The sequence below is a fragment of the Nicotiana sylvestris genome, chromosome 8, assembly GCF_000393655.2.
Source record: "Nicotiana sylvestris chromosome 8, ASM39365v2, whole genome shotgun sequence".
NCBI classification, from domain to species: Eukaryota; Viridiplantae; Streptophyta; class Magnoliopsida; order Solanales; family Solanaceae; genus Nicotiana; species Nicotiana sylvestris.
The window spans coordinates 9,548,802-9,571,073 of NC_091064.1; the positions used below are offsets into that span (position 1 = coordinate 9,548,802).

Sequence of the window (22,272 nt, forward strand, 5' to 3'; positions counted from 1 at the left end):
AAATTGAATTTGTTATAAATATGAAAAATTATTCTTTATGTATCGGCTATATTTGTGTTAAATCTGAAGCATGTGATTTAACTTGATATGATATATATGAAGAATGCAAATCACATGGATTTAATCTTAACTATGCCAAAAATAATTTATTCGAATTTGGTCTAGTTTTGGCGATCATGAATTCCACGATCTCCGAATGACCTGAAATTCGATAGGATCATCGGAAACGATCATTAAAGAAGAACTCACTGCTATGCAGTGAATCACATCGTATTTTGACGATTCGGGATCGTTTAGATGAGTTTTTTGGAGGTTTGACGGATTAAAATGTGATTTACATACGAAAAGTCATTCTTTCTATCATTTTATTTATGTCTAATCTGGAACATGATAACACATGTTGATTTGACATGAATTGGTATATGATAAAAATGTAGGTCATATTTTAAATTCTTAAAAAATGCTTAAAATGATAATTTTCCAAATTTGGTCGCAATTTTTGGAGATTGTGATTTTAACGATCTCTGATAGATATGAAGTTTGGTAGATTTATCAGAAACAGTCCAGTGAACAATAATCACTGCTATGCAGTGTAAAATAATAATTTTAGTATTTTAAGACTGTTTAAATGGGGTATTGAGTATTTTTTTTTAAATTATGGAACTTAATCCTCAGAGAAATATTCGTGGTTGTGATAAAGTGGTGATAGGAACTAACCCCTATGATCTCCATTTTTTTTATTTATAGTGAGATAGTAAATTTACGTGTTGACATTAGGTCTTCCTCCATATCGGATAAATTTATTATGAACTCACTGGATATAGTTACTAGTTATTGATAACCTGTATTATCTCTCTATCTGAGTTTAAGGGTTGAATCAATTTTGTAACTAAAATACAATCATGATTAAATGGTGATAGAATTATATTTCTATGGTCTTTCACTATTAATTTCAAGTGAGTAATAAATTTACGCGTTGACTTTAGGTCTTCCTCCATATCGGATAAATTTATTGTAAGCTCACTAGGTGAAATACTAGTAATTGATATCGTGTACTTACTCTCCATCTGAGTATACATGTTGGATCAATGAAACTAGAGCTATTAAAAATGATGTTCACTTGACTTAAATTAACAGTATACTCTCCATCTGAGTTGGGTCTGTTTTAATTATTGGAGTGAATAATCTGGCATTGCATATGTATGTTGCATGAGTAGTTCTTTCCCATCGAAATTGCTATTCAAGATGCATGACATATATGTGTAGTGTGTTTTAAAATTTTTGTATTAAAAAGTTATATACAATTGACTGAAAATAATAGTATGCTCTCCATCTGAGTTGGTTCTATTTATTTTTGGATTGTATAATTCTTGCATTATATAATATACTTTGCATGAATAATTCTTTTCCCATCGAAATTTATTATTCCAGATGCATGTATGTATATAAATATTGAATGCAGTCTGAATTTTACTATTCAGTGTTTTGACTTATTATGATCTATTTAATATTTTTATCTCAACTCCACAATGATTTTATGCAATTTGTCGTATTACTTGTTAAAATTTTCTTTTAGTGATAAGGCATTAATTTTAAGGATGCAATATATGTGTACTTTTGTTAGAAGGAATTTAATTCCGATTTCTGGGCAAAATAAGAGATGGATATTTGTTTTATTTTTCGAATAACTCTTGAGTTATTGAGCTTAATAAATATTTTATCTCTTGTGGTACATGAATGCATGATTTTGTTATTGTATATTGATGTCTCTCCTGAACAGAACAATATTAGTCTACCTCATAAGAGAATATATTCTTCAAAATTGAGTAAAACTTATCTGTGCACTTTTGTCTAAGTCATATTAATCTGGATAGGATTTCAAGTTGGTCAAGGATGGACCATAAGGTTTATTGAAAGTAGAGGCACTACCAACTTGTGGATCCTGTTTGGAAGGAAATTTGACTAAAAGATGTTTCCCTTTAAAAGGAAATAAAACTAGTGATAAGCTAGAATGAATCCTTTCTGATTTGTATGGTTAAATGAACATACTCGTAAGAGATAGATTTTGAGTATTTTATGACGTTCATAAATGATTACTCAAAATATTAATATATTTATTTGATGCACTGTAAGTCTTAATGAATTAAGTAATTCAAAGTTTTTAAGACTTGAAACAGAGAAGCACCAAAGAAATATATTAAGTTACTACAATTTGATTGTAGTGGCGAGCACCTCTCTAAAGAGTTTTTTAGTTACATATCAGAATAAGGGATTACATCTCAATTGACTACACCGTAAACTCCATAATAGAGTGGTGTAGCAGAAAGAACAAATAAGTCTCTTTTGGATATGGATAGACTAATGACGTGTTATTCAGATTTGCCTTATTTGTTTTTGGAATATTTCCTGAAAACTGCAAATTACATTCTAAATTTAGTTCCTTCTAAGTTAGTACTGGGACATCTATAGAACTGTGAACTGAATGTAAGCTTGGTCTGTGGCATGTTCAGATATAGGATTGTCCCGCATATGTGTTGAAAGGGAAAACAGATATGTAAGTTGGAACTAAGGATGGATAGGTACATGTTTATCGAATATCCAAGAAAACGAATGAAGCTTTATTTTATTGTCCTAAAGAAAATAAGGCAATTGTTAAAACAAATGCATTTTTCTAGATAAGGAATGTTTAATAAAACATGTTCCGAGAAGTAAACTATTTTTACAGGAACTGGGCAAAGAAATAACTAGATGTTCAAGAACATCAAAACCCATACATCAGAATTGACGTTCCATTGCATTTAAGTAGTGGGAGCATGTTAATAGACATGATATGCCTTTATCGAGTGGGAGTGATGTTTGAACATTGAACACTATAGTAAGAAGTCATTAATATTTCAATGTCGTGAGGTAACGAAGGTAATATTAGTAGTACTTCGTCGTAGTGGGAGAAAGCTAAAGAAAATCATAGTTCGGTGTTCATTCTTGGGATAGTTTCGGTAACAGGATCCCTGAAGAGTTTAATACCAAACTAGATAATTACGACAAAGTACTTCTGGACAAATATTGCATCAGATATAACTTGGCAAGATTCTTTAACAAAACCTTATTTGGTGAAGACTTTAATAGTCATGTAAAAGAATGCCTGAGAAAGTTGTAGATGCATGGTTATGAGTCTAAGTGGGAGATTGTTGGGGCATATACTATTAACCATGCATTTGGATATAGTATATTCTAATAATTATCATGGTTAAAAGTCTAAGTGGGAGATTGTTGGGATATATACTATTAACCATGAGTTTGATTTAGATATAGTATTTATTACGAAACAATTGTTTATTCAGTTTTAATAAAGTTTTAAATAGATCATATATTAGTCCTGTGTCCTTTGCTTATATAGTAGATGATTTAGTGTATAGAGTTTAGCTTATATACGGAAGATTAAATCATCGGTTCTTATAAGTATAAAGTTTGAGTTCACAATCTAATGATGGAATTGGACAAACCATCAGGAATGATTGTAGCACAAGATTAAATATAATTTATCTTGATTATGGGAATGGTTTAATTCCAACTTCTTGTGCTAATACATTTTGTATGTATTGAACGGACCAGGTAGAGATAAGTATTTTATACTGATTTAATAAAATAAACTCTCTAGCCATTAAATGTACTTATACTCTTAATCTTGATATAATTATTATTAGTTGTGTATATTATTATTGTTTTGATTTATTAAAAGGCGAGATTCTTTCGTGGGTCAATATGCCTGGTAAATTGGATAATAATAATGTACATTGGTGAAGTAATAGCTAGTTGATGGAATCCATGTCTCGGTTTAGAGATTGATGATACACCTTTATGAAAGCTTATAAGTTTTCATGTGTAAACCCGACCGGTGGATTTTGTATCCGACACATGAAATAAGTTAAGCGAAAGTCTAAAGGAAATAATCAATAAATTAAATCGTCAGTAATTTAATTTACTTGATTAGTATCTGAATCTTAATATGGGGAGTTAAATAAGATTTAATGGATGAATTTCGAAATTGGATAAGGAGTGCAATTACGGATTTTTAGTGGAATAATTCGTAATTAATTATGGTAGATATTAATTTCGAAAATTAGAAATTAATTCCATAATTGAAGCCTTGTTAAGTAAATTCTGTGGTCTCTACTGTGCCTAAATAATAGGAAATAAATGAATCATTTTTCTGGTGGAAAAGAAAACCCAACAGATTTTGGAAAAGGGTCTTAACCCTTAAAACTTGTGGTATAAATACATAAGCTTTTCCACCTAGAAGTGGTAGTACATGGTGGCTGAAATTTTCAGCCAAGTTTTCCTAGAAATTTCGCCCACACGAAATTTCTATTTCCGATATTATTTGGGTAACATAGTAGAAGACTGTTGAACGTTCGAGGATCACGATTGTGCGAGTGATGGAGATTCCATTGAGAAGTTATGGAACTGAAGGCTCACGTGATAGAAGAAATATGTTCACGCTTCAAGAAGTAACCCGTGAAACCCCGTATATACTAGTTGTCTAGATTACATGTGATTTTGATACTGGGATTGCTTTCGCTGCTTATTATAATCCATAAAAGAGGACTTTCCTTTTATTTAGTTATTTTTCAATGTAAAAGGAAAATAGTGTGTTGGCATGACGTGGTGTGTAACTATCCTAGTATATATCTACTCTCATGCCAATCACAAGTTATTCTTTAAAACCCATTGTTCCATTCCTCTTTTCTTTTACTTGCCATTCTCAAAACCTTCTTGTCAATCCTAAAGCTATAGTAGACATCTAGTGCTGTCGAATCCTACCAAAACTCACATAAAAAAGATTCGTATTTTTAGCCAATTAAACCAAGATTTTGTTTGAGCAGATTCTTTGTGTCTAGCTTACATGTGAAAAAGAAAAGAAAAAAAAATTGGATATGCAAATTATAGAGCAGCAAAAATATTTGTAAAGAGAGCATGGAGGGGGAGATAGTACAAGTCGAAGGAGGGCGAATCCCCCGGTCCACTGGCCGGAAGGACCGGCATAGCAAAGTATATACTGCTAAAGGTCCAAGAGATCGTAGGGTTCGGCTATCTGCTCTCACCGCTATTCAATTCTATGACGTGCAGGTAAAGGCAGATTCAAGATTTAAATTTAATTAATTCAATATTTAAGCTTTTTCTACTTCATCCATTGCGCACAGTTTCATAATCATGGATTCAGACCTTAGTACTTATTGAAATCTTAATGATCTTTTTAATATATAGTATATATGTTTTATATAAGACAATATTGGACTCAGTTGAATCCGTTGAATGCAGGATCGGCTAGGATATGACAAGCCAAGCAAAGCTGTGGATTGGCTAATCAAGAGAGCAAAAAATGCCATTGGTAAGCTAGCTGAGTTACCTCCATGGGACCAAAATGATGACGTAGAACTAAAAAACATTCCCACAAGTATAGAACGCGAAGTTGGTTCAAGTGGGAATATTGCCTTAGAACCACACCTACTATCAATTTTTTCTTCTAGGTACGAATTCTGTTAAATATTGTGATCATCTCATCTAAAAATTTAAGCTCTAAAGCGTGCATATTTTTATTTATTTAATTATATTTTTAACAGATTCTTGGTCCAAAGGCAATTAGCAGAAGATCCAAGCAGTTCTTCACACGTGATGCAAGCACCTGAACCTGAGACGTCATCTGTTGCAGATACCTCGAAATCATTCTTCCCAATGAATTCCGGGACAACATTAATGAATTTCCTAAGCTTTCCACATCAAGAAATTTCTAGAGATTCAATCCAAAATGAAGATCTTGGATTATCACTTCACACCAATTTACATGACCAAAACTCCAACCATAGTTCAAATTTAGTCAATTTTGAAGAAAATTATAATCCAAGAATGGCAAATTGGATATTACCCCATCAACAATTTTTGTCCCAAAGGGAACCCCTTCAGTCCAATTTTTCACAGTTAATTAGTCATGCTTCGGAATTACAGCAACCAATGGCAAGTGCAGAACATAAATCTTCAATTTACAATAGCCATTTCAATGGAGATTTTCAATTTCCTGCTAGATTAATTCAAGGTGAAGAGGATATTAATGGTGTGATTTGCATTAAGCCATCTTCAGGTTCTTCAAGTTCTCAACATTGAATGGTTAAAAGAGTAATATTTTCATCCCTTAGGTAATCACTCAAATATCACTTTAATTGAGTGTGTATTTGGTATGAAGGAAAATATTTTTCGGCAGAAGCTTTGTCTAAGTGTCCAAATGGACTATAGGAGGAAACACCAGAAAGGAAGTTGTTTTTCCCTGTTATTTATGTCTTAAATAAAATATTTGTATTTTAGGAAATTCATAATCTCTATAGGTTTAGGAAACACATTATTCTAATATATTTGGGAAAGAAAAACTAATTATCCTTATCGGATTGGGAAGACATTTCTTTTATAGGTTTGAGACTGTTTGGAATCTATATATAAAGGTTGTAGTTGGGATTCTATAAATTGTATTGTGTTTTTCTTTTCATTTATAGTGAAAAACTCTCTCTGCTTCTGTTTCGCGGATTAAGCTTAGCTGAATCTCGTTAAATCTTTGTGTCTTTTTGTTTTTCTCTATTTGCTTTGTGTGTGATTGTGGGATGGTTAATCCACTGTCTTTCACAACATTCCCCTTTTCAATGAGATTTTATGAGGTTCTCTTTTTTTTTTTTTTTTTGGTTGCTAGAAAATTAGTTATTTTTCAAGAAATGATTTCCTTTATAGAATAAACGCCCTTAGAGTTCAATTTCTATCAGTTTCACTCTAATTTTATATTTTTTGGGACCACTTGCTATTATGTTTTTTCAGGAAAATGTGTAATGCTCATTGATTACCAATGACGAAATGTATCAAGATATCAACCAGCTTAAAGATGCATGTTGTTTGTATATTAATGACTTTAATGTAGTATTCCGTGAACCATTGAGTCTTTGAAACAAGTTGCACCCGAAGTCAGTAGGCCAAAGGGCGTCAAGCAAAAAAAGTAACTTTACTCTATTAATATATGCTGCTGCAATTTTGTTTAGATCATATTGAATATCTCCCAACCTCATTTTGTGGTTGTAATTGCCAAAGAAAATACAGTCATGTGTTTGGAAGGAAGGAAAATATCGTTTTCCATGTAAATTATTTTTCTGAAAAAATACTTCAGAAAAACTAAGTGATTTTTTTTCCTTATTTTTTTCGTGTTTGGTTGGTAATTTGAAAAAAAAAAATTAAATTGTAAGTGAATTATTTTCACATTGTTAATATATAAAAATTGAACTCTTAAATTATATAAGTAAATACAGAGTATAACTTAAATCATTTACGTTAAGTTTATCATTGTATAAGGTTGTGATGACCCAAAAGGTCATCACTTGTTTTTAAAAAAAAACAAATTTTGTGTTCCGACGCTTTAAAAAAAAACTCTTTCTCTCTCACCTCGATTTACGTACGCAGACCGGACGCGTAGTCGGAAAGCCATTATGTGAAAATCTGTGAAAAATGATGAATTTTGCCTTTAAAATGAGTTTAAGTTGACTTCGGTCAATATTTTGGGTAAACGGATCCGGACCCGTTATTTGATGGTCCTGAAGGGTCCGTAGGAAAACATGGGACTTGGGCGTATGCCTGGAATCGAATTCCGAGGTCCCAAGCCCGAGAAATGAATTTTTGAAGAAAATTATTTTCTAGAATTATTTATGAGTTTTGGAAATGAAATGTGTTTGAAATTTAATGGTATCGAGCCCGTATTCTAGTTTCGGAGCCCGGTATAGGTCTTATATGTGATTTAAGTTGAGTCTGTGAAATTTGATAAGAAACGAACTTGAAATGACGTGAATCGGACCTTATTTGAGAAAATTGGAAAAAATTTGATGTTCTTAAGTAATTTCATGATTTTGATGCTAAATTCATAGTTGTTGATGTTATTTTGGTGATTTGAATGCACAAGCAAGTCCGTATGATATTTTTAGGTTGGTGTGCATGTTTGGTTTGGAGCCCCGAGGGCTCGGGTGAGTTTTGGATAGGCCACGGAGTGGAATTTGGACTTAGGATGCTGCAGATTTTAGCTGGTATTTTGCAGGCCTGCAGGCTTTGCATTTGCGAAGCCTGGCTCGCAAATGCGAGATTTATGTCACAAATGCGAAAGAGCCCAGGCCGGCATTTCCTCGCAAATGCGAGGTATTCATCGTAAATGCGATGCCTCCAGTTAAGCCAGTCATCACAAATGCGACATACTTATCGCAAAAGCGACTTCGCAAATAGGAAAGTCCCTTCGCAAATGCGAGAATAGCAGACTTCTGGGTTCGCAATGGTAATACCTGCAACCTGTAAATTCATAACTTAGACGCATTTCAACCATTTTTCACACTCTTTCAAAATCAAAACACTCTTGGGCGATTGTTCAAAGATAACTTCTCTTCCTAATCGATTGTAAGTCATTTCTAACTCGATTTCTTCAATCTTTAACATCTTTTCACATGATTTCAACTCAAAATCAATGATTTTTATGGGAGAAATTGGGTGTTTTGGGTAGAACCTAGGATTTTCAAATTGTGGGAATTTGGACCTCGATTTGAGGTCCGATTTCAAAACAAATTATATATTTGGGTTCATGGGGAAATGAATAATCGAGTTTTGGTTCAAACCTCGAGTTTTGACCATGTGGGCCCGGGGCAATTTTTGACTTTTTGGGAAAAACTTTAGAAAGCTTATTTTCATGCATTAGAATTGATTCATTTAACATTTATTGATGTAATTAAGTAACTTGTGACTAGATACGAACGGATTGGTGGTGGAATCAAGAGGTAAAGCGGTAGTTGAGACTTGAATTGTGTTCGATGCATCGAGGTAAGTGTTTGGCCTAACCTTAGCTTGAGGGATTAGGAGTTGTGTCCTATTTGCTATGTGTTATTTGTTGAGTACGACGTATAGGCATGGTGATGAGTATTTATACGTTAGTGTCTAGCATGCCTGTGAGTCTTAAATTAAAATCGTTGTGTTCTTAATAAGTACTACGGATGCCTAAGTTGTTGATTTTCTGTATTGGATAAGAATTATGATTATTCTCGTGGAAGTTGCTTATGGTTAGGTATTGGTGCTAGTTGAGGTTTATTTTGTAAAGATAAATATTGGAACAAGTTTGGTTATAGCTGGCTCCCTTGCCGGGACGTATTTACTTATATTGTCGATTCCCTTGTCGGGATAGTGTTGTTTCCTTATTGTTCCCTTGCCGGGACTTTTTTTGTGATTGGTGTTGAATTGTATATTGGGATCGGGTTGCACGCCGCAACAATATTATATTTGAATCGGATTGCACGCCGCAACAACATTATAATTGGATCGGGTTGTATGCCGCAACAATGATAAATGATATGGACCGAGTTGCACGCCACAACAGTGCTTTTATGACTTGGATCGGGTTGCGCGCCGCGACAATAAATGATAAAAGTGGTTATTGATTGGTTACAGTTCCCTTATTCTTTCCACCGCAAATTTTAGATTGTTCTTTATGTTTTTTTTTCTCCTGAGTTACTGTTGGTAAATGATATTTCCCCGTAGCATGCCCCCTTCCATCCTTAATTGTATATTTCTATTTTGTTTTCCGCTGTATATGATATAATTGCACAGGTTTATTTGGTAGTCTAGTCCTAGCCTCGTCACAACTTCACCGGGTTAGTCCAAGCACTTACCAACACTTGGGGTCGGTTGTGTTGATACTATACTCTACACTGTGTGCAGATCCCGGAGCAAAAACATTCGGACCTTAGCTTGGGTGGCTGCCTTCAGTCCAGTTGGAGATTCTGAGGTAGTCCTGCAGGCATCCGCAGGCCACGGCGTCTCCATCTATCCCTTCATCCTGTTTCATATACTTATTTCAGAAATAGTGTATTAGCTATCTTTCAGACCTTGTTTGTAGTAATTCGAGATTGTCTGTGAAGCGTGACACCAGTTCTGGGTAGATTTTTGCTTAAGACGTTGTATTGAATATATATTCAAATAGTTTATCGTTTCTTCCGTTTGCTTTAAATTTCCGCGGTCTATAACTGTTGATTCACACTTGTTAAGGAATTAAAATGGGAAATAAGTAATTTGTGCAAATGGTCAGCTTGCTTAGCTTCCACTAGTAGGTGCCATCACGTCTCCTGAGGGTGGAAAAACCGGGTCGTGATAAGTTGGTATCAGAGCTCTAGGTTACATGGGTCTCACAATTCATAGACAAGCTCAGTAGAGTCTGAGGGATCGGTACGGAGATGTCTGTATTTATCCCCCAGAGGCTATAAAGTTAGGAAAAACTTCACATTTATTCTTTCCTGCCGTGTGGTTTGGTTTATGAATGCTAATTGAATTTCTACTCTGTTCTTTTGCAGATAGCGAGAACATGCGCTTCCTCATCCACCGATCAGTAGCCCGAGCCCCCAGCAGCAGCTCCTACGAGGGGCAGAGGGTGAGACCGAGGTCGTGCTAGAGGCCAAAGTAGGGGTAGAGCTCAGCCTAGAGCAGTAGCACCAGCGGCGGAGCCTCAAGTTGACTTTGATGACGAGGTTCCGGTCCGGACAGTTCCGGTGTGCCCAGCTTAGTCCTAGAGGGGTTTATTGCTACCCTAGTACTCCAGGATGCTCTGGTCCGTCTAGTGGGCCTTATGGAGAGTATCACCCGGGTAGGCTTGCTTCCTGTAGCACTAGCCGTCTCTCAGGCTGGAGGAGGAGCCCAGACTCCTACTACTCGCACTCCGGAGTAGATGGCTCCCAAGTTTCAGACTCCAGCAGTTCAGCCGGGTGTGGTAGCTCAGATCGGTGATGGATCAGCTATGTCTACCGATGTTTTGTGGAGATTGGACAAGTTCACCAAGCTCTTCACTACTACTTTCAATGGTGCATCTTCTGAGGATCCCTAAGATTATCTAGACAACTGTTATGAGGTTCTCAGGAACATGGGGATAGTGGAGACCAATGGGGTCAACTTTGCTACTTTTCGCTTGTATGGATCCGCCGAGACTTGGTGGAGAGATTATTGTTTGGCTAGACCAGTCGGATCACCAGCTTTGACTTGCGAGTAGTTTACGCAGCTATTTCTAGAGAAGTTTCTCCCGATCACTCAGAGAGAGATCTATCGGAGGCAATTTGAGCGTCTCCAGCAAGGTTCTATGACTATCACTCAGTACGAGACCAGATTCATTAACTTGTCCTGTCATGCTCTTATCATACTTCCCACCGAGGGAGAGGGTGAGGAGGTTCATTGAGGGACTTATTCAGCCTATTCGACTTCAGATGGCTAAGGAGACAGGGAGTAAGATTTCTTTTTAGGAGGCGGCCAATGTGGCCAAGAGAGTTGAGATGGTTCTGTCACAGTGGGGTGGTCAGGGGTCTGACAAGAGGCCTCGCTATTTAGGCAGATTCAGTGGTACCTCGTCTGGAGGTAGGAATCATATGGTAGAGGCCATCCTCCTAGGCTTTTTCAATGAGGACGTCAAGTCTCTCACGGTGCTTCAGGTGCTCATGGTTCTCATATGCAGTATTCTGATCAGCAGCCCTACAGTGCACTACCAGCTCCTATCCGTGTACCACTCTCCAGAGTTTTCAGGATGGTCATTCAGGTCACCAGGGTCAGTCTCAGTTTCCTCAGCCGCAGCTCTCAGGTGGATTCTTTGAGTGCAGTGAGTATGGTTATATCCGAAGGGCTTATCTGAGATTGGTGGGTATTCAGTCGCAGCAGCAGGGTTCTCGTGCTATGGTTCAGGCGTCAGGTGTTCCACCGCCCGCTCCACCAGCTAGCGGTGGGGGTAGAGGTGCTAGAGGTGGAGGTAGAGATATTAGAGGTGGAGGTCAGGTAGCTAGAGGTGAGGCCAGCTAGCAGCAGGCCGTCCCAGAGATGTAGTTTAGGGTGGTAGGGTCCATCCCTGATGTTATGCTCTTCCAGCCAGGCCTAAGGCTGAGGCTTCCGATGCAGTTACCACAGGTACTATTCTGGTTTGTACTAGAGATGCTTCAGTTCTATTTGATCCAGAGTCTACATACTCCTATGTGTCATCTTATTTTGCACCGTATCTGGTCATGCCTAGTGATTCTTTGAGTGCTCCTATATATGTGTCTACACTGGTGGGTGATTCTTTTGTGGTAGATCGAGTCCATCATTCGTGTATAGTTGTGATTGGAGGTCTTGAGACTCGTGTAGATTTGTTACTTCTGGACATGGTTGATTTTGATGTCATATTGGGGATGGATTGGTTATCACCTTACCACGCTATCTTGGACTATCATGCCAAGACTGTGACCTTAGCCTTGCCGGGTTTACCTCGTTTAGAATGGAGAGGGACTCCTGGTCATTTTACCCGTAGTGTTATCTCTTATGTGAAGGCTCGGCATATGATTGAGAAGGGGTGTTTGGCCTATTTGGCATATGTTCGTGATTCTAGTGTCGAGGTTCCTTCTATTGATTCTATGCATGTTGTTCATAAGTTCTCTGAGGTATTTCCTTCAGACCTGTCGGGTATGCCACCCGATAGGGATATTGACTTCTGCATTGATTTGGCTCCGGGCACTCAGCCCATTTCTATTCCGCTGTATCGTATGGCCCCGCTTGAGTTGAAAGAATTAAAGGAGTAGTTCCAAGACTTGCTTGAGAAAGGCTTCATTAGACCTAGTGTATTGCCTTGGGGTGTGTCAGTGTTGTTTGTTAAGAAGAAGGATAGATCGATGCGAATGTATATAGATTACCGGCAGTTGAACAAGGTTACAATCAAGAATAAGTATCCATTGCCGAGGATTGATGATTTGTTTGATCAGCTTCAGGATGCCAAGGTATTTTCGAAGATTGACTTGAGATTTGGCTACCATCAATTGAGGATTAGGGCATCCGATGTCCCTAAGACAGTTTTTTGCACTCGATACGGGCATTATGAGTTCTTGGTGATGTTATTCGGGTTGACAAATGCCCCAGCAGCTGTTATGGATTTGATGAACCGAGTGTTCAGGACTTACTTGGATTCGTTCGTGATAGTCTTCATTGATGATATTTTTATCTATTCCCACAGCCGGGAGGAGCATGAGCAGCATCTTAGAGTGGTTCTTCAGACTTTGAGAGATAGTCAGTTGTATGCTATGTTTTTGAAGTGTGAGTTCTGGTTGAGTTCAGTTGCATTCCTGGGTCATGTTGTATCAGCAGAGGGTATTTAGGTTGATTCGAAGAAGATTTAGGCAGTCAAGAACTGGCCTAGACCAGCATCAGCTATAGAGATCCGGAGTTTCTTGGGTCTAGCAGGCTAATATCGTCGGTTTGTGGAGGGGTTTTCGTCTATTGCAGCCCCGATGACCATGTTAACCCAGAAGGGTTCCTAGTTCAGGTGGTCGGACGAGTGTGAGGCAAGCTTTCAGAAGCTCAAGCGCACCGATGTTGGTTTTGCCCACAGATTCAGGGCCTTACATGGTTTATTGTGATGCATCTCGTATCGAACTTGGTGAGATGTTGATTCAGGATAGAAAGGTCATTACCTATGCTTCGCGGCAGTTGAAGATTCATGAGAAGAACTATCCGGTTCATGATTTGGAATTAGCAACCATTGTCCACGCGTTGAAGATTTGGAGGCATTATTTGTATGGCGTGGCATGTGAGGTGTTCACGGATCACAAGAGTCTGCAGTACTTGTTCAAGTAGAATGAGCTAAATTTGAGGTAGATAAGGTGGTTGGAGTTGTTGAAAGACTAAGATATCACCATCTTATATCATCCGGGAAAGGCCAATGTGGTGGCCGATGCTTTGATAGGAAGTCAGCCAGTATGGACAGTCTTGCTTATATTCCGGTCGGTGAGAGACTGCTTGCTTTGGATGTTCAGGCTTTGGCAAATCAGTTTGTGAGGTTGGATGTTTCTGAGCTCAGCCGGGTGTTAGTTTGTACAGACGCTCGTTCTTCTTTATTGGAGTGTATCCGAGATCGGCAGTATGATGATCCTCATTTGTGTGTCCTTAAAGACACGGTGCAGCACGGGGGTGCCAAGCGGGTCACCTTAGGAGATGATGGAGTTTTGAGGCTGTAGGGTCGAGTTTGTGTGTCAAACGTGGATGGGATTCGAGAGTTGATTTTAGAGGAGGCTCATAGTTCCCGATACTCTATTCATCCGGGCGCCGCGAAGATGTATCAGGATCTGCAGCAGCATTATTGGTGGATAAGAATGAAGAAGGATATCGCTGCATATGTGGCTCGGCGTTTGAATTGTCAGCAGGTTAAGTACGAGCATCAGAGGCCTGGTAGTTTGTTCCAGAAGATTGAGATTCCTGAGTGGAAGTGGGAGCATATCACTATGGACTTCGTTGTTGGACTCCCACGGACTTAGAGGAAGTTCGATACAGTGTGGGTTATTGTTGATAAGCTGACCAAGTCAGCACATTTCATTCCTGTGGCAGTCTCCTATTCTTCCAAGAGATTAGCTGAGATCTATATCCGGGAGATTGTTTGTCTTCATGGTGTTCCCATGTCTATCATTTCAGATTGAGGTACACAGTTTACCTCACATTTCTAGAGAGCAGTTCAGCGAGAGTTGGGCACACAGGTTGAGTTGAGCACAACGTTTCATCTTTAGACAGACGGGTAGTCCGAGCGGACCATTTAGATTTTGGAGGATATGCTCCAAGCTTGTGTCATTGACTTTGGAGCCTCGTGGGATCAATTTTTGCCTACAACAACAACTACCAGTCGAGTATCCAGATGGCTCCTTATGAGACTTTGTATCGTAGACGGTATCGGTCGCCGGTTGGATGGATTGAGCCGATAGAGGCTCGGTTGTTGGGTACAGATCTAGTATAGGATGCCTTGGACAAGGTCAGGATCATTTAGGATAGGCTTCGTACAGCTCAGTCCAGGAAAAAGAGTTATGTCGACCGTAAGATTCGTGATTTGGCATTCATGGTCGGTGAGCGGATATTGCTTCGAGTGTCGCCTATGAAGGGCGTGATGAGATTTGGAAAGAAGGGAAAGCTTAGCCCTAGGTTCATTGGCCTGTTTGAGATTCTTGATCGAGTGAGAGAGTGGCTTACAGACTTGCATTGCCACCGAGCTTATCAGCCGTGTATCCAGTGTTTCATGTGTCCATGCTTCGGAAGTATCACGATGATTCATCCCACGTGTTAGATTTTAGCACTGTCCAATTGGACAAGGACTTGTCCTATGAGGAGGAGTCGGTAGCTATTCTAGACCGGCAGGTTCGTCAGTTGAGGTCGAAGAGTTTTCCTTCTGTTTGTATTGAGTGGAGAGGTCATCCTGCTAAGGTATCGACCTGGGAGTCCAAGTCCAATATGCGGAGCTGTTATCCCCATCATTTCCCCGACTGAGGTACTTCCTTCTTATGTCCGTTTGAGGACGAATGGTTGTTTTAGAGGTGGAGAATATGATGACCCAAAAGGTCATCACTTGTTTTTTAAAAAAAATAAATTCTGTGTTCCGAGGCCTTAAAATAAATCTCTTTTTGTCTCACCTCAATTTGCGTGCGCAATCTGGATGCATAGCCGAAAAGCCATTATGTGAAAAATCTGTGAAAAATAATGAATGTTGCCTTTAAAATGAGTTTAAGTTGACTTCGATCAATATTTTGAGTAAACGGATCCGGACCCATGATTTGACGGTCCCGGAGGGTCCGTAAGAAAATATGGGACTTAGGCGTTTATCCGGAATCGAATTCCGAGGTCCCAAGCCCGAGAAATGAATTTTTGAAGAAAATTATTTTCTGGAATTATTTATGAGTTTTGGAAATGAAATGTGTTTGAAATTTGATGATATCGGGCCCTATCGTGGTTTCGGAGCCCAGTACAGATTTTATATGTGATTTAAGTTGAGTCTGTGAAATTTGGTAAGAAACGGACTTGAAATGACGTAAATCAGGCCTTATTTAAGAAAATTGGAAAAAAATTGATTTTCTAAAGTAATTTCATGATTTGGATGCTAAATTCATAGTTGTTGATGTTATTTTGGTGATTTGAATGCACGAGAAAGTTCGTATAATATTTTTAGGTTGGTGTGCATGTTTGGTTTGGAGCCCCGAGGGCTCAGGTGAGTTTTGGATAGGCCACGGAGTGGAATTTGGACTTAGGATGTTGCAGATTTTAGCTGGTATATTGCAGGCCTGCAGGCTTCGCATTGGCTCGCAAATGCGAGATTTATGTCACAAATGCGAAAGAGCCCAGGCCAGCATTTCCTTGCAAATGCGAGGTACTCATCGCAAATGCGAGGTGCTCATCGCAAATGCGATGCCTCCAGTTTAGCCAGTCATCGCAAATGGAACATACTTATAGCAAATGCGAAAGTCCCTTCGCAAATGCGAGAATAGCAGACTTCTAGGTTCGCAATTGCGAACCCTGGTCGCAATTGCGATACGTGCAACCTGTAAATTCATAACTTAGATGCATTTCAACCATTTTTCACACTCTTTTAAAACCAAAACACTCTTCGGCGAATTTTCAAAGACAACTTCTCTTCCTAATCGATTGTAAGTCATTTCTAACTCGTTTTCTTCAATCTTTAACATCTTTTCACATGATTTCAACTCAAAATCAATGATTTTCATGGGGGAAATTGGGTATTTTGGGTAGAACCTAGGTTTTTAAAATTTTGGGGATTTGGACCTCGATTTGAGGTCCGATTTCAAAACAGTTTATATATTTAGGTTCGTGAGGGAATGGGTAATCAGATTTCGGTTCAAACCTCGGGTTTTGACCATGTAGGCCCGAGGGCAAAATTTTGACTTTTTGGGAAAAACTTTATAAAACTTATTTTCATGCATTATAATTGATTCATTTAGCATTTATTGATGTAATTAAGTAACTTGTGACTAGATACGAGCAGATTGGTGGTGGAATCAAGAGATAAAACGGTAGTTGAGACTTGAATTGTGTTCGAGGTATTGAGGTAAATGTTTGGTCTAACCTTAGTTTTAGGGATTAGGAGTTATGTGCTATTTGCTATGTGTTGTTTGTTGAGTACGATGTATAGGCAGACGAGTATCTATATGTTGGTGTCAATCATGCCCGTGAGTCTTAAAATGAAATCATTGTGTTCTTAATAAGTACTACGAATGCCTAAGTTGTTGATTTTCTGTGTTGGGCAAGAATTATGATTATTCTCGTGGAAGATGCTTATGGTTGGGTATTGGTGCTAGTTGAGGTTTCTTTTGTAAAGATAAATGTTGGAAGAAGTTTAGTTATAGCTGACTCCCTTGCCGGGACGTATTTACTTATATTGTCGATTCTCTTGCTGGGATTGTGTTGTTTCCTTATTGTTCCCTTGACAGGACTCTTTTTGTGATTGGTGTAGAATTGTATATTGGGATCGGGTAACAATATTATATTTGGATCGGGTTGCATGCCGCAACAATATTATATTTGGATCGGGTTGCATGCCGCAATAATATTATATTTGGATCGGGTTGCACGCCGCAACAACATTATAATTGGATCGGGTTGCACGCCGCAACAGTGATAAATGATATGGACCGGGTTGCACGCCGCAACAATGCGTTTATGACTTGGATCGGGTTGCGCGCCGCAACAATAAATGATAAAAGTGGTTATTGATTGGTTACAGTTCCCTTATTCTTTCCGCCGCAAGCCTCGAAAAGGGAAGTTGTCCAAGCATAACTTGTCACGACCTAAAATCCTCTAAGGGCCGTGATGGCACCAAACATCACTATCAGGCAACTAAATTCCCATTTTAGTATTTATTTAAATCATTTCTTTTATACATTAACCAATAAATAATGAAATTCACTGAAATAAAAAGATGTCTTTAACAAACTTAATATTGAATAATCTCATAATCATTCCAGAACCCGGTGTCACAAGTGCATGAGCAATTTATAGGATTTAAAATAAAATACAACACGATAACTATCTGAAATACAATTGAACAGAAAAGAAATACAACATAATACTCTGAAGGAGACTCTGCTGGTTGCGGGTCGTCTCGAGGAGTACAGTTCACCTAAGTCTCCATATCGACCATACCGTTGTGCCAAACTAGGCCACTAGGCATACATGAGCCTATGCAACAAAAATGCACAACAAGTGTAGCATGAGAACGAAAATAACATGTACCCAGTAAGTATCCCGTCTAATCTCGAAGAATTAGAGACGAAGAGTCGACCACCACGACCACGTGGCCACCCCTTCCTCTCTAGAAATTCCTTCCTTGTCTACCACGTGATGGGGCCATATGTTGACCATAATGGTACTCCTCAGCTGGCACATACGCAACCTCATAACCTTACCGTGCATCCTCTCGGGCAGCTCTCAATGTGTCAGCAACAATATCACCAACCCGATGACCAAACCCGTGAACAACTGCCGCTCCATCGCCTGCATGTCGTAGCATCTCCAGTCCCAACTGGTAGAAACGGTGTAAGCCAATAGACTACATAACACATAACATATTAATTAAGTAAGGATATTAAAGTAATATAACATGATAAGTAAGTATATCAAATAACATACCAGTTCCTCATGCATCCCGGCATATGGAACGTACCGACCACCATCGTGATGAACGATATTCCCAATCAAAAGACGAGTAACACGGCGATACCAACCCATGTACTCATGTTCCCCGTCTAAACGGTCATGTGGAGGGTATGGCGGAATGAGGCCATATCTCTGATCCCAATCCTCTATCTGGTCCTCTAGCCAGGCCAAGTATGTCTGGCCGACCTTGCAGCAATCATCTCGCTCGTAAAGTGTGGAATGCCAACTACACAGAATCGGTATAAGCTGGCATCGACCAAACTGTCGAAGGACTCGATCGGTGGCATGTTGCTGGACTCTATCAAGACATATAAGTGGGACTGAAGACATCCACATAGCTCGACCGTGGGAGCAATAATCTGGTAATCCAGTGATGAGCTCATTGCTGTATGGCCTCCATATTAACTATTTATTAAACAAAAGAATCATGAGTAAAAACATAAGACAGATCAAGTATTATCAAACAAGCTTAGTCATATATTTACCTAAGCATCTTCAAGCAAATCCAACAGATCCCTGTAATAAGGGAGATGATGTCGAGCCTCGACCTTGCAGCGTGGCCTCACCTATCTCCCACCTCCTAGCAAGTGGTAGAAATTTTGGAGGTGGTGCATCTAGAGCTATCGGTGGGAGAGGTGGCTGGATCTGCAAGAACCGCTCCCAGGCCCAAACCTAATATTGATTGTGGACGTAAAATTTAAGTCATTTTGTACTATCTCTTTTATAATCATGAAAATAATTGGCAATGTTATCATTTGCAGCAGCGAAATAAAATCGGTGACATCTCTCACGGTGCCCATAGACGACCGGCATAGTTTCCTATAAAGGTAGGCTAGAACAGCCCCACCCCAGCTGTAAGTAGGTAACTCATCTAGCCGCTCCAGATGATGTAGCGCCACCAGATGTTGTCTAAAGAACGACAACTGCAATCGACTGGCACCACTCAAAGCAGTCAGCTCTGCAGGCTAGAAACTGGTGAGCCTCAACAACATATGTAGATAGTCCTATCTCGTATAGTCCCTAAAAGCCTGCGAGTAGCAGATAGCCATACCATCAACGGGTAACCAAAATATAACCTCCACATCCTCTAGCGTGATGGTAGCCTTGCTGATAGGTAGATGACATGTGTGCGTCTCCGGCCATCACCCCTCTATCATAGTTGTGATCAGAGGCCAGTCGAAATGCAACCGGCTGTTCTCTGTAATTCAGTAAAACCCCGTTCGCTCAAGGCATGTAATTGTACGGGGATAAAGTAGGTGGTCCCAAATGAATCCCAAAGATCATTTATACGTCTGTGGTGGAAGATCTGGGAAAACAACTGTCCATCCCGGATGTGTGAAGACATATGGCCACCCTGGAGCAATAGTAGCTCTCGAACAGCAAGTCCAGGATGCATAGGGGGAAGCTCCATGACGATGTTTGTAAATTAAATAATATTAATTAAAGTATTTTTCTTTTTAATCGTTTAACATCTTTAAATATATTTCGATATTTTTTATAACAATATTTAATCGATAAATTTTCTGTATTATTACTTAGGTTGATAAATTTTCTGTATTAATATTTTATATGTTAGTTTCTTACATATTTTGACTAAAATCCAGCAGGATTTTGTTTGATTGTCATTTTTTCAGATATTTTTGGGTTATAAGAAAATTAAATATTTAATTTTCAAAACTAATCATGATATATTTAATAATTATTCATATAAAAAGATACTAAAAGCTTAAATTAAATAATATTTAATTTCATTTGTAACGATCTGTTTGTTAACTTTTATATTTTAAACAAAAATCTGGCAGTGTCTCTTTTGTAATGTCAACTAATTATTCTATGATTCATATATAATATTTGATTGTTATCTAATAATATATTTAATAAATATTTAATAATTTATTAACATTTGATTCATAATTGAGTACTCTAACCGGGTTAGTTAATGAGAGCACATAGTTTTTATTCTAGACTAAAGATTCCTAAAGAGCACTAAAGTCACACTACTCTAAATGGCCATAAACAACATCAACTACATAAACTGAAATTTATTATCAGTTTTAATAGGATTAAAAGTGCAATGCATAATAATAAAAGGCAAAACAGAACACTAAAGGGCATTAAGCAACAAAAGTCACATATTATTATATGTACAACACTAAAGTCATATATAACACTAATTATTCACCAAAAGAATAATATACAATTTTTATAATATTTTTCACATAAATAAGCTAATATATATATATATATATATATATATATATATAACACAGTAAAAATAAGTAATTAGTCAATTATATAAATGAGTTATACTACAAAAGTGATTCAGAATACCTCTTTTTAGAGTTTTTTGAATTGAGAAAAATTAAAGATTTGACCACTGAAACGAGCAATAAAAGAGATCCACTACACGACAACGCCTTGAATCAGGTGTTAGCTCGCTAAAATAATGAGGGGACATAATTTTTGGGGGACGGGTGGGCTCCAATGGAGCTTTAAGCTTTAAAAATGGGGGGGGGACCGTTTTTTGTCTTCTGTCCCGAAGAAGAAAACTGGCCGTTTTTAATATAACTTGTGTAGAGGAGACCAGGTGGGTAGGAGATAAGGCAGGATGTGGGCAGTTTCAAACTCTAATATTCTAGAAGGGTGGAGAGCAGGAACGGGGTATGTATCTTTGTCGATAAGGACCTCCGTGAACTAGTGGTGGAGGTTAGGAGGATGAATGATAGGCTGATGACTATTAAGCTAGTTGTTGGAGATTTTACTTTGAACATAATCAGTGTGTACTCACCCTAAACAGCCTTGGATGAGGAAGTCAAGAGGAGTTTCTAGGAGGAATTGAATGATATGGTGCGTGGTATCCCGCATATCGAGAAGCTTTTCATAGGAGGAGATTTCAACGGTCACATTGGAGCAACGTATGAGAGGTATAATGATGTGCATGGTGACTTTGGTTTTGGAGATAGAAACGAAGGAGGAACGCCTCTGCTGGACTTTGCTAGAGCATTTGATTTGGTGATAGCAAACTCGAGTTTCCCAAAGAAAAGGGAGCACTTGGTCACCTTTCGAAGTTCGGTGGCCAAGACTCAGATTGATTATTTACTCTACAAGACGTCCGATAGAGGTCTTTGCACGGATTGCAAGGTCATATCGAGTGAGAATCTCTCGACCCTTCATAGGCTCCTGGTCATGGACCTTGATATCAGAGGAAGAGGAGGAAGAGGGCAATGTATAACCAACATAGGATAAAGTGGGTAGCCTTGACGGAAGCTAAAGCACAAGAGTTGGGGGTCAAGCTGGTGACTATGGGGGCTTGGAGGTGTAGTGGGGAAGCAAGTGCTACATTGACCATGACTGCACAGTGCATTAGGGAAACTGCGAGACAGGTATTAGGGGTCTCAAAGGGTTACTCTGGTGGTCACAAGGGAGACTGGTGGTAGAATAGAGAGATGCAAGGAAAAGTCGAAACCAAGAAAGCAGTGTATCTGAAGCTAGTAGAAAGTGTAGACGAGGAGGAGAAGATGGCGAATAAGGAGCATTATAAGTTGGATAAGAAAGAGGCAATGCTAGTAGTTACAGCGGCCAAGACTGCAGCTTTTAGTCGTTTGGATGAGGACCTCGAGGGCCGAGGTGGGGATAAGAGGTTGTTCAGGTTAGCCAAGGCGTAAAGGAAGGCGTGTGACTTGGACCAAATGAAGTGCATCAAGGACGAAGAAGGTAGAGTTTTGTTGGATGAGGGGCTTA

At 38.6% G+C, this 22,272-nt stretch overlaps 2 protein-coding genes across 2 annotated transcripts; both read left to right on the forward strand.

The window, feature by feature from the left end:
- Window positions 1-4,713: 4,713 nt before the first annotated feature.
- LOC104248701 (transcription factor TCP4-like) lies at window positions 4,714-6,573 on the forward strand. Its single transcript, XM_009805002.2, has 3 exons — window positions 4,714-5,127; window positions 5,320-5,528; window positions 5,622-6,573. Exons 1-3 carry the CDS (start codon window positions 4,975-4,977, stop codon window positions 6,157-6,159), a joined length of 900 nt encoding a protein of 299 aa, XP_009803304.1. The 5' UTR covers window positions 4,714-4,974; the 3' UTR covers window positions 6,160-6,573.
- A 14,802-nt stretch (window positions 6,574-21,375) lies between these two features.
- Window positions 21,376-21,968, forward strand: LOC138874665 (uncharacterized). The gene is made up of 2 exons (XM_070153439.1): window positions 21,376-21,672; window positions 21,735-21,968. Exons 1-2 carry the CDS (start codon window positions 21,376-21,378, stop codon window positions 21,966-21,968), a joined length of 531 nt encoding a protein of 176 aa, XP_070009540.1.
- The last annotated feature ends 304 nt before the right edge of the window (window positions 21,969-22,272 follow it).